Source organism: Sylvia atricapilla, chromosome 20, assembly GCF_009819655.1.
Source record: "Sylvia atricapilla isolate bSylAtr1 chromosome 20, bSylAtr1.pri, whole genome shotgun sequence".
NCBI lineage: Eukaryota > Metazoa > Chordata > Aves > Passeriformes > Sylviidae > Sylvia > Sylvia atricapilla.
The window spans coordinates 7,574,795-7,588,506 of NC_089159.1; the positions used below are offsets into that span (position 1 = coordinate 7,574,795).

The following is a 13,712-nucleotide window of genomic DNA, read 5'->3' on the forward strand; positions in this document are numbered from 1 at the left end:
TTACAGTCTGGGGGGGTGGGGTGTGATTTACTACTGCTATAAACTCAATTTTTGAGAACTCTAAAAGCTGCTGTGATTCTCAGCATTAGAACAGAGCCTTACTGACATTTTGCTGACACAAGATGAAGGCAATATGGAAGCTCCAGATTTCACTATCATCAAGTTATTTCTGGGAATATCCTAATGAGATTTTAAGCCAGACCAGTATTTACATAACATTCATCATGGGTATTTGTTCAGAACCAGATCGGCCAGTTATAGCCAAAATAAACCTCCAGCAGTAATCCTGCATATAAAGTTGCTCCTAGCAGATATATTCACTAAGAGTCCAAGGCAAAAGAAGGTTTTTGCAAGCAGTGAGTGCAAGAAAAGAGAAGGTTGTTACAGGCACTAACACACCGGCAGCCTAACACACTAAAGAAAGGAGTGCATAAATCATATTTTAATCTCTCCTCTAAACAAAATCATGTTCCTGCTGCAATTATTACAACAATCCAGTTGATATTATTCTGATCCGTAGTGGGATTTTAATCTCTGAATTTGATGTTCAGAGAACATTCAGTGTTCAATGAGAAATTGAGTGCTCATTCCAAGGAATGCTTGACACTGTCTGAAAACCTCCCTGAACCCCCCAGCAGTACAAGCAATGATTTAAAGCACACTGATCACCCCCCAGGCAGTGACCCGTTCTACTGAGGAGGGAGATACCGGCAAACTGAAAGTGAACTCCATCGCCTGAGTCACTGCTGCTGTCCACCCTGCGTGTCCCCAGGTAACCCCAGAACACTGGAGCACTGCTCACAGCCCTGCAGCTCAGCCTCCTCACCTGTCAGAGCCCGGGTGGAACTCGGAGAGCAGCGAGGGCCTGCGCCGGAGCTGCTGCTGCTGCTGCTGCTGCTGCAGGAGCTGCGTGGCCTGACTGACCTCCAGGTGAGACGAGCGATAGTCGGGAACGGCAAACTCCTGAGGGAAACACCTCCCGTGTTAATGGGAACAAAAGCATGCAGTGACCACCAGCATTTCCAAAGATATCAGAGTAACACCAGATCGATCAGGTCTTATTCCAGCTCCAAAAAAAAGGAATGTTCGGAAATGGCAGTTCCGAGATTTAAGTAAACTTTAAAGAGACTAAATATTTATACTAGGAATTCCACCTAATTTATTAACAACTTCTAACAAAACACAGATGAGTCAGCAGCAAGCAGATGAATAGCCTTTAAAAAATATCCTTTAAAATCAGCCTTGCACATCCAACTGCAAAGTGGTAAAATGAGAGCAACCTCGAGGCAATTTCTTTTGTTACCACCTCAAGACATTTTTATATCAGACACTATTAATCAGAACTATGAGTCACACAAGATGCATTTTCCAATTGATACCATTTACAAAGTGAGGTATAAGATTATTTATTTGTATTTTTGTGTGATCAACCACTTGCTTTTAAAAATTATATGCAGCTGGTACTAACCAGAGAGAAGCTCTACAAGACATGTAATAGATCATTACCCATGAGATTCAGTTTTCATAAATTATCTAAAAATAAACACAGAGCAAGCCAAAAAGCTTCAGTTTTTGAATTTCCTTTTGCTAACATGGAAGTAGAAGAAAACATCAGAAGTATCTGCAGCAGGAGGAGAATGTCATTAAAATGAGGAAAACCTGGACTGTTGTAAAGCCAACAGCTGGTCCTCCACAGCACACACACAGGATGGCAGAATAAAAGTTTGGCAGAAATGAGCAAGCAGGATATCCTTAGAAATCCTTTACTCCCATTCTGGCCAGCAGAACTCAGCTGGCAGCACTGGTACAGCTGCTTCAGGGAAAAAAAAGCAGCATAACACAAGTTTTTACACATTCTCCACCTTGCACAGAATTCTGACAAGTACCACATTTAACTTACGGAGATTCTAGCCCAATACTACAACAGAAGTTTAGGAACACAACCCCTACTGAATTTATTCAAACCATGAGAAATCAATGATAAAACCACGATGTTTAGATTAATAAGGACAAGGAAGGCAAAGTAAAACAGAAGAAGCCACCCCACAAGTATTTAATCAAGCAGACTGGCAGCAGCTCTCCCCAGCAGGGCACATGGATGTGTTTTCAAAGGCGAACAACTCGTGTTGTCTTAGTTTAAAAAGCAGAAATAATCCCTTTTTGGCAGGGCAAACGCTTGAAGCGCAGGCTGGCCAGAGGCCAGGCCCTGGGGTGTCCCCTTACCTGCTGGTGGCGGGTGCTGGGGAAGGTGTACTGCACAGAGTGGGGCGGGTACCGGCTCTGCTCCGTGCTGAAAGCTCCTTGGTTCGGAGGGTAGCCTGAACTTGACATTATCAGGGAAGGAGTCTCCACAAAGCTGTGAGATCAAGACCAGCGAGCAATCATGTTTCTAGGAAACCGCCTAAAGGGAAAAAGATCGCTGATAAGCACTGAAGTACCAGATGTACTCACAATACATTACAGCCATAGTCACCTAAGCAAAACAACCATTACCAGTAAAAGCTTTTTCCTGATGTATTTATTTAATAGGTTATTCCAGTCTGAAACATGTTAACGGGTCTTAAATGAGCTCGAAATGAGACGTGTCAGCATTGTCTACACAAAGATTTGAGGATTATATTGTCGGAATACATCCTTTTACCAGTTACCAGTTGAGTTAGAATTTGACAAGAAAAGTAGGTCACTTTAAATAAATTTTAAAGAGCTTTTAAGTCTATAGCTGGATTCTGCATTTACAGTCCATTTCCTTAGCACAACGTGAAGTTCACTTCGGTTTCTTCTATGAAGTTTTTGGATTCCATGAACTGTTGCTGACTTTCAGATCCAGGTAGTCTTCGGGCTGCACTCAGTGTCACCTACAGTTCATTAAATCCCAGTGCGTTAGACAGGCCCTGAATGCCATCACCATCCAACAGCAGCTTAGCTCAAGCAGTCAGTAAAAAAGGCACTCACAAAGCAGAAAACCAGCTCTGCTTCAAATGCCAGCATAGTTTGGCTCCTACAGGATGCCAGAAACTGAATATACTACAAAGCCCTGAAACAATTCTGCTTAGTTGACAATCAATGACTACTTTGCCTCTACTGCATTCTCCAGCTGCAGATGGAGAGCAAACACTGAACTGCAAACTGACTGGGGAAAGATTTTAAATACTGCAGAAATCCAGGCAAGTTCCCTATCAAAGTCTGAGCATGCCTGAGGCTGGGTAAAGTTCCAGCTGCTAAAGATCCAAATAAACTGATTCAACTCTGCTCCCCCATCAGTGTTTTCAGCAGGTAAGTTATGGCTCGAAGCAAAAATATGGCACATAAATGTATTTTCAAGAGAAAATATTTTTCTCTGATAGCTCAAAAGATGTAATCCTGGAAGCCTGTCTATTAGATCCAGAATTCTATCAGATGTGAAGCAAATTCTCAACCTGTTGCCCAGAGCCCAGCAGACATATCAGACCTTCAAATAAACTGTTGATCTCTGCCTCAATGGCTACATTTCACAGCACATTAACCCACAGCACTTCACAGACATCACCTATAAAGTTACACTTCTGAACTGCATTTTCCATTATCAGTCAATAGACAAAACCAGCTCAGCAAAGAGCAAGCTATGCAAACAGATTTCAAAGTATATCTGACCTATTTTATCATTTCTGTTCTGGTCAAGTGATTTTTCCTCCTTAACTCTCCATCAAACAAAGCTTTACCTGTCAGCCTACCAGAATAATGAAACAAATTTACATTTACCTCTTAAACCTGATTTTCAGCTATGAAAAATCAAAGAAAAAGACAACAGTTTCTCTTCCAAAGCAATAATACAGATCACTAGTAGTGTGCTTTATAGTAGCTATACATCTATTATAGTACCTATAATTCATATCCAAGTGACAAGCTGTAAGAGAATGCTTCACCATTAACATTTATTATACTTCATCATTCACACTGCATTCATTAGAGCACAGCTTTACCTAGTATGTGATGGTCTAATGGCTCTGAGTCATATGATTTCCATTTAATCAAGGCACAGTGTCACAAAGCCAGCAGGTTCAGCTGCACACATTGTGAGAGCAGAGAGCTGTCCCTGAGCACTGCACAGCACCCCTCAACTCCTGCCCCAGCCAAAAGAAAACCACTGGTTCTCATTTCTTACGTGGACTTTCACAGGAATAAAAGCTGTGGCACAAAGCTTTTCCAATTGAGCTTTTCCAGCTCAATCCAGTGTCTACTGATGGGATAACTCCTCCTGTCACAGGCTGGGGCACATTCATCAATAAATGAACTGGCTCCGTGGTACGAAGATGCTCAAACACTTTAAGGTTATGGAAGTACAAATCTCAGTTTGATTAATTGCTGATGCCCCAACCTGTGCTCCCTCAGCAGCTTCATGTGGAGAGATTTGGAGAACCTGGGGATGCAGAGGGGATCAGGAGAGCAACCACTTGAAAATCAAACACAAATCTAGGCCAACCACTGCACGGCTGAAGGTCCTGCCTAGTTTCTCTCTGTCAAGTTACATCTGCTCCTCATTCCCACAATATTCAGTCAAACTCACAAGTTGATCATTAACTCAGGTGCTGAAAGTTCAAGCCACGCTCACTTTCTATGATGCTGTAAACGCCATTTCTCCATTCACAAGAACTTCAGTGGACACGGTGTTAGGTTGATTAGGTCGATTTTGAAATCTTTCACAACCAACTGCAGTGAGAGGGCCTGACCTTCTCTCCAGATTCTGCACTGGACATGGAAAGATGAGAGAAGAGGGCATGGAGTACAAGAATGAGCATCCTGCATCCATCCAAAAATGTCAACCTGAGCCCCCTGATAACTCCAAGTTTTACATAATGCATAGAACAACACTGAATCTCATGATTTTCCTATTGAAAACTGCAAGTGTGATCATGTTCATAGTGGATTTTTTTAAAAGGGGAATAAATCACAGTTGCCAGCAGAGGAAGGCAACAGGGAGCATTAGAGATTACAATCATGATCAATATGAGAAGTGAGAAGCACAGAGAGAAAAAAAAAAGAGAACATGAAGTTATCAGAAGTGGGGGATCATTTTTCCTCCTCCCTGAGAGAACTTGGCAAAACAGCAGCAGAGATAAGGGGGCAACAGCAGAGGAAAACACGTGCTCACATATTGGCAATTACAGGGTGGGGACTAAAGGATGGGGATGCTGCATGGGATCTCATTTGTTTCAAGATAAAATCAACCCTGGAGTACAAAGTAAAATGACACTGAAGTACAATATTCCCTCTCTCTACGCCTCCTTTTCCTGTTGCAGATGCATTCACGTGCCTGCACACCCTCCTGATCTGACCCCCTCTGAGCCCTGCAGACCCCCTTATCTGCCAGGCTCCTACAGCACGAGCTTGTTTATCCTCTCTGCTGGAAGGGGAGGGATTTTTTTCTTAATTTTTGCCAGTAGAATCACCACCAATATTCTGCTCATTTCTCCCTATCTTACTACCTTAATTCTGCAATTGTGGATGTAAGTGCTTGACTTCAACTCCTATTTCTCTGCAGGCAACCTTACGACCTGTCAGCCAAAAGCATCTGCCTCTCTCTCTCTCTCTCCAGCATCTGCTCACACGTTTGCAGCAGACACAGATTATTCTTCATCAATCCAGCTCCTGGGCAGTCAGGGCAGTGCCAGCTTCCTGCTGTAACCTCTCCAATTTCCATACATCCAGATTATGTTTAAATACAGCCATCCTTTTGCATAAAACTGTAGCTGTGTGTGCAGACTGTAAACAACCTCATCCGGGCTTTCCTCCCCGCTGTATCCTTTCATTAGTCATGACAAACCTCCTCTTGCTCTGCCCAAAGCCAACCAGAATCCTCCTGGAAAGTTCCTCACTATTTATTAACTCTCTCTGCCTCTCTGATCCTTGCACTGCTCCCCTCTCCCCTGCCAGAACAGAGGCTGCTCATCTCCATTTTCAGCATCCCTAATAAATTACATCACCAGAAATCAGCTTTCAACCCAGCTCAGGGACAGCAAGATTCCATTTTTTCAGACAAGTATTTTTGCACCTTTTCATATTATTCTGCAAATGTCAGAGGTTAAATATATAAATGTTTAGAAGAGCTGTTACAGACTTGGAATTCTGCCTCGTGTCTCACAAAGATAAAGCTGGGTCAGGAATACTTTCATACAGCTGCCAACCAGGCTGGCAAATTGTCTGTCTCACCAAATACTGACAATTAGGAGGGGCAGAAAGAAATACTTCTTGTTTTGCAGTTCAGAATCCAGATATTGTGTTATAATGCCCCATTTCACTGACACTGCAGACTCTACAGAAAAATGGATGGCAAACCCAGTAGCATTAAATGGATAATATTAAAAAAATTGAAATTACTGGATACATAGAAGCAAATAAAAAAATAAACAATAAAAAAAAAGCAGTTAAGTGAAGATACACAGGGGAGAAAAAGCAATGACAAGAGTAATGGATTCAGGAACTATGAAGAGACACTTGGCCTTGTGTTAATTTGAGCTTCTCGGGCAAAGAAATGATTTAACAATGTTTATTTCTAAAGGTATGACGGTATTTCTGTCTTTAGCCAGCTCAAACTACTGAACAGATCCAATTCAGATTTCTCTTTAAAAGTTACTGTTCACACTTACATTCACCATATGCAGGGAATTTTGAGTAAGTTAGAAATAATTTGGAACCGAGTATTATAATGGCAACAATCACGGCGTAATTTCAGCTTGATCTCCAGAACTCAAAATGCTTCAGAAGCAGAAGTACAAACTATCTTCAGCAGACATGTGGGAAAATGAGTCACAGAAAGGTTAAAAAATCTATCAAAGACTCCCCAGGAAATAGTCAAAGTCTGAATCAGAAATAAGACTCGATTCTTGCAGCACTTTGAAGGCGCTGCCTGAGCGAAGCAGTTCTTCACTTGGAAAAACACAGCAGGTTAAAAACTGAGACTATTTTTAGCAGGCCAGTTCCCCAAACCCCTTCCCTGTGGCCACACAGACCTGACAGCAGCTGTGCCAGGGCAGGGCAGTCACCTGCTCCACTTGCTGGAATAGCCTGTCTCCAACTCTTACCTTCATGGATAAAAGACCAGTCTCATGGGGAAACTCAGTTTTCCTGCAGCTATCCAAAACAAGCTGACATTTCTGCATTTAGAGTAATTTTCGTGCCATCTTGAAGTGCTTAACCAACATTTGCTAATTAAATTTCACATCCTTTTGGGAATTTTCCTCATCTTGTTTTTGAGCAAACTAAGTGTGATATAAAGAGTGCAAAGAATGAGATTACAGTCTAACCCGAGTTGGGGGATTTTGTTTTTAAATCAGCAGCTTTAGTAAATTGAGCTCTGATGTAACTAACCCATGGCAGAGCAAGGGAGGCTCTGCCTTGCACAGGGGATCTACAATGAATCACAAAATTAATTCAGGGATATTTATTCAAAGTTTACTCTGGCAAGAAAATGAAGAGTGGAGGGAGTGTTTCAGCAGTTGGTTTGAAAGGCCTTATCCAAGGCATGATAACAATACTTGTGAATAATTATTTCTGTGATTTCACTTCATAAAAAGGTAATGAAACTACCTCATGGAAAAAACCAAAATCAGGCTGTATTTATGGACCAGCCTATTCAACCACACTGACCAGGCAACATGAATTACAGGCCCCTCAAGACACAATGCTTCAAATCACATAAAACCAATCAAAATTACAAGTCAAGAGCCACATAACCAAAACAGTGTATTGCTAGCTCTGCAAAGCAAATCTTCCCAGCAGTATTTTGTTTTACCAGGTAATCATTAACCTGTTCGAACACTCAAACAAAAAACATCAACTTTGCATCCTGGGGATGTGCCATACACCAGAAAACACTGACGTGCCCATTCAAGACAGATGGCTAAAAATAGCTCAGTAGGTGCAATTCCATTCAAAAAAAGTTATTTATTCGAATTACTGGACACAGTACAAGCTGAATATCATCTCCCAGCTGAAATCCCTGTGCTCAGAACATTACCAGTAGGCCTGCAAGCTCACACTGATTTAACAGTCTTCCCTAAAAAAGCACCAAACACTTCCAGAGCACTCACCAGCCTTCAGTCACTGCTCAGTGTCCACAGCAAAGTCAAATGACATTTATACAGATGGCAAAACTTGGTGACAAAGAAAAGAACTTCAGGTCCAAACTGATCTGTGCCAACCCTGAAGCCTGGCTGCAAAATTCTGCCAAGTGGGATGGGAATGGGGTGGGATGAGATGGGGTGGGATGGGAATGGAATGAGATGGGAAGTGAGCTACAAGATCAATAGACAGGACAATCCTGAAAGACAGAAGGTTTTCCTTCAAGAACCTACCAGAAGGTTGATGCCTGAGCAGAGTTAAGATAATTCTGTGCTTTACAACTGAAGGACCTGTGTTCCAGCTACAATGGCCAAGCTTACAGATGTACTGCAAAGTATGAAAACCTGCAGGGCACATCCTCCAAAAGATGAAAAATTCTGTGTGTGCTACGAGCAAAAAAAATGTTCAAAGGTCAAGATGAAAATTAAAGACAACTTGACTAATGGTCATTTAAATATGCCCCAGAGTACTGTGCTTCCCATTTCTGCAGAACACAGGCATCATCCTCAAAGCTCAGGGCCTCTTCCACACTTTCTCTAATCTTTTTTTTCACTCAGTTTTATGCTGCAGAACACTTAAAATGCTTGTAGTCAAAGCACAAGGACATATGCTATTGGAATGAACAGAAACAATGAATGTATCTTCTCCAAGTTGAGAACAACTCACTACTGAATTTTCCATGACAATTCCACATGTGCAAATGCCTTTTCTTCTTCTGTGACAGACAGAACCATCAATTCCCAAATACACCATAAATTCCCAACAACTTTAATCTCACACTCCCTCTATTCACAAAGTTATTGATGGAAAAGTCACTATTTCTATCCCTGCTAGAAATACAGTAAAAAAGCTACATCTGTGAGTCTGTGTTTTACTACCAACACTGAACAACGTTCTCTCCATTAATTATTACCATCATATAAATCAAGCAACAGGAGTATTGAAAAATAGATGCTAAAAAAACCTAAACATCTGAATTCAACCCGTTTCATGCCCTGAAATTTCCATTAATGTACAATATAATCTTATTTCTGAACATCCAAAGCAGTAACTCAGGCTCTTCAGTGCCTGACATATTCTCCATGACACATGGTAAACTTTAATTTAGCCAATTACAGACATGACACAAGTTAAGGAGCATTACAGCTGTCAATTCAAGATGTCACATTAACTCTATACTAGGAAGACTCTGCCATCTCCATCAAGGGAGCCAAAAAAATTAAAATAGGCTTTTCTACTCCACATTTTAATAGGAAAAGATTCCCCATTCACAGGTTACCAGCTGCTTAAAGTACTTAAAGGAATAGGTTTTGGAACACTAAATAATAAATAAGTATTAAAGAGTCATTCAAAGCAATTTTTGTTGCCATTCCAAAGGTGAAAATTGGTTACATCCTTACACATGTAATTTGCATCCAAGCTCTTGCCAGATCTCAGGATCACATTGTTATGCTTCATCTTTAAATAATAGTTTCTTTCTCTCTCTGTCTCTCTCTCCTTTGCTACAAATACAAATAGAATTTCTGCTCTACCAAAATGGGGTTGATCAAATTCAGCTGACAAGATTCTCTTCTCCTGGAAATTCTATTTTAATCCCTCCTGTAATTTATGATCTTAAAGAAAAGTTGCTAACACTTGATTTCAGGACCCAGGCCATACAAAACTTAGCATTATCGGGGGAAATGACAGGAAAAACTAAGATCACATTAACATCTTTGGAAGTTTCTGATCAATTACCCACTTGCCCACCAAAAAAAACCCAAAATAAAATAAAAATAGAGGAATGCTGAGCACATCCAGTGCCAATAAGAGTTGAGATCTCCAGCATCCACTCACCAGTTACCACGTAACATCCTGGGACACAGACAATCCCTGAGGGAGAAAAGCTCCTCCTGGATTTTCATGAGGAACAGCTCTTACACCCTGCCATGGAGCTTTTCCAGATCTCTTCTGCCAAGGAGGGTCACAAGAACACCAAAACCAGCCAAAAGAGGTAGGAGGAAGTCCTCCCTTCAGAATTGGAAATTAAGGATGTAGACATTTCCTCGACTAAAAATACCACAGAGCGATGACTTAAAACTGAGAAGGGTACAAACATTGCAGGTTTTCTTGTTTTAAAAGTATGTCATAGAAACAAAGATAGCTACTCTCCTAAAAACATTTTCCAAGGAACACCAGATTCCTGGTTGTCTCAATATGGCAAATAGCACACAGTTAAAGCACACCATGAAAAGACTTCATGAGCCAAAGAGCCCAAATCTCCAGAACTGAATGTCCAAAGCAAACCCTACAGAGCCCAAACACTGCACAGGGAAGGACTCACACTCTCAAGAGGAGACAGCTTTTTTCTGAGGTGACTCCAGCAGTTCCCAAATTCCAGACATCCCTCTCACCCCTATTGAAGGGCCCTATCCCTGCCACAGGGGTAATTCCACTGGTTCTGAAACATCAACTGGAGCATTCCAACTTCACCCTGAAAACTGCACTGTGAAACAGGAACCAGCCTAGGCATCCTCCAGTGCACAGGCAAGAGACTCAGGAGATGCTACACAAACCACAGAGGTAAAAACTGCAAAAAAGCTTCCCCAGCAACTCATCCTCACTCACGAGTGTCCAACAACTCACTGAGGTTTGCTCCAATTCACCTCTTTCCTCGCATTTCATCTGTGACACAGAAACAGCTGTACCTCAAACTTCATTTGCATCACACACTAGGCAGAAAATATTCTCTCAAAACAACAATTTTTCTTCTCCTTTTTTGGACTGGAAGTGTAGACAGTTCAAGAACAGCTCCTGCACATGAATTTATTCCTTCACTGTTAATCCACCTGCAGGTGAAACTGCTTTTGATGTCACCTACCAGCCAAGAAATTCTGTGGTCACAGTTTTAAGTTTCCAGGACCTTCTTGTAGTTCATTGATTATCAAAAGTGGATCTACAGTGACAGCTTTTAAAAACAGCTTTGGTTTGGAAAAGGAAATATAACTTGACTAATCCGTACTGACTAAATCCACAAACTGTGATGGATTGTAAGAGAAAACACTTATAAAGAAAGGGTCAGGGCAAACTAAGTATCAGCCTCATAATTCCCCTCAGCTGACTGGGTTCAGATAAAATCAAGTCTAGATTTTAACTAAAAAATACAGAAAGGCTAAAATACCATTTGTTTAACTGTATCTAAGAGCAACAACTTGGTCCACTCTGATACTCCACGGGAAATGCACCAGCGCCTTCTGGAAACAAAGTTTATTGCTACTGCATTTATGATTACATTTAAGATACTCTATTTTACAGGAAATGCAACAATATATAAAGATATAACTTCAACTGAGGCTCACACAACAGCCTCCAAGCCATAGAAAAAGGCAGGGAATGAAAAGAGATCTTGAAGTGTGAATGGTATAAATAACCCTTTAAATCTGGAGTAACAAAACCCAAAACCAACCCAGAACTTCAAGGTTCTAGATATGTTTAAATCTGATATTGGAGACCATCGAGAAACACCAGCACCTCTACAAATAATGGCTACAATGGAACAGGTAAGTGACATTTATTATGACAGGTTCTGGATCTAACATTCCAAGATGGCTAAATCATGAAGTTACAATGATTATATGGGAGAATTCCCACTTTGCAAACACCCCTTCTCTGCAAATCCAGCATTTCAGATCAAATTAAAACAGAACATGAGTTGAAATATATCAACCTGATGAGACAAAACTCTATAGGGTATATACAATTTTTTGACTTACTCTAATTCATCTTTTTTGCCCCGAAATATTATTAATGAGGTGAAGAGTGCAGCTGATCTGAAACCATATACCTGCCTCATTTGTTGAGCAGCACTTGAACTTGTCATGAACTCCTGTGTAAACTCTGTAACATTGACAAACAGGACAGGAATCAGTCGGTTTCACAGTTGATTTATATTCACATTTGTCAGACGTGTTCCCTGAAACGTGAACACATTTTAATCCCTTCAGGAGAGCGTTTGCTCCTCCAGGCAGCCCCGGGCTGTGCCCAGGAAGCCCAGCAGAGGTTCCACGTGGAGCTCAGTGCCCCACAGCCAGGGAATGCTCTGGGCTCTTTGCAGCTCCCACAGGACAAGAGCCCTCTGACATGGGGAGGACATAAAAGGGAATTACCCAAATGTCCTTTCCCTGCAGCACCAGGCACAAGCAAGTTCGTGACACCAGAGGCATTAAAGCATATTTGACACTTAACAGCATCCCCTTTCACTTACAGGTGTCCTCTTCCTCGACACCTTTGTGACTGTATTTTCATTTTCAGTTTTACCCAAGAGCAGTCACTCAACATGCACAGAATTTTTAAGTCCTGGCCAATAGTCTGTCCAAGCAATCTGTCTGTATAAAACATTTATTTCTACTTTTTTTTTTACTGCTGGAAGTTACAAATAGGATTTTTCAGAGAGGGCTGATGCATCTTTATAACAAGAGAGTATCTTAAATTTTTGCAATAACCTTTGCAATCCTAAGCAGGTTAAGCTGCTGACTTCAAAACCACATAGACCAATGTCTACCTGGAGCCTCAAGAAAAGAAGAAGGTCCATCAAATCAGTCTGGGAGAGGCAACATCATGAGTGGTTTAGATGTGGGAATATCTCTTAGGACACTGGGAAGAAACAGAGCTCCAAGGCAAGACTGAGCCCTCTGTGCCACACAAGTCACTGAGCAGAGCCCCAGCAGGCCCAGGCTGTGACTTACCAGCTGGTGGGAGAGCCCTGAAGGAGCAGGGAAGGGAAACAGAACCTCACAGAAGTTCATTCCTAGAGGGAGAATCACTGAATGAGAGACACACTGAAATGGAAGATACATTCAGCACTGTCCTGGCTATTTGCATAATTTAGAAGTATCACAAAGTAAATATTTACAGACAGCAGTGCTGCAGAGGTCAGAATTTTTATCTGGACCAGTTACAGTAAGGAGGGAAGGCACCACGTTCAGTTAATAACCCAGCATTGAAACACTGATTCAGATTTGACTAAAGAACATAAATGACTTGAAGAGCTCAAGCCTGGCATCCAGGAAACGTTTGTTTGCATTATGAAACCACTGTCTGGTTACAGGTCTGTTCTTGAGATTGTTCTGTGCTGCACTGCACCTGCACGAGGAATAGACTCCTTCCAGCCTCAACAATTGCTAAGATCTTCCATCTAAGTCACTACACACACCAGAACTCTCAACAGTATTTTCAATCAGGCAAGAAAACCCTCATTAAAATCCTTTTGTAGGCAAAGGCCATATAGAGGAATAAAACATTTCACCAGAACTTTTGCAGAGAGCTTTGAAAGAGTATAAATTTCTTGTTTATAAGAAATATTGTTCTCTACTACAGAAGATTTTTTTCAATTGCTTTCATGCATTTACCACCAGCTGAAGCAGAGGCAGCTTCCCCTCCCTGCGAGCATCTCTCATTCATGCTACAACTGAGAAATGAAACAACTCAGAGGATGCAGCCAGAGGAGCACCAGGAGTGTGGAAAGGGACTTAAGGGGGGAATTGGAAAGGAGCTTTAGGGTCTGTCCCTACTTATACCACAGTTTATGAGACAGCTTTGTGGATCCTTTTAGATCACAGTGGAAAATGTGTCTGCCC

At 41.5% G+C, this 13,712-nt stretch overlaps 1 protein-coding gene across 2 annotated transcripts in view; it reads right to left on the reverse strand.

Annotated features, from left to right (window-relative positions):
- NCOR1 (nuclear receptor corepressor 1) overlaps window positions 1-13,712 on the reverse strand; it is a 55,315-nt gene that overhangs the window by 39,686 nt on the left and 1,917 nt on the right. For both annotated transcript variants that reach the window (XM_066333437.1, XM_066333436.1), the window contains exons 2-3: window positions 2,224-2,401; window positions 827-963 (exon numbers count right to left, since the gene is read on the reverse strand). In XM_066333437.1, the coding sequence (XP_066189534.1) occupies window positions 827-963; window positions 2,224-2,331 (245 nt within the window). In that variant the 5' untranslated portion in view covers window positions 2,332-2,401. The remainder of the gene's footprint in view (window positions 1-826; window positions 964-2,223; window positions 2,402-13,712) is intronic.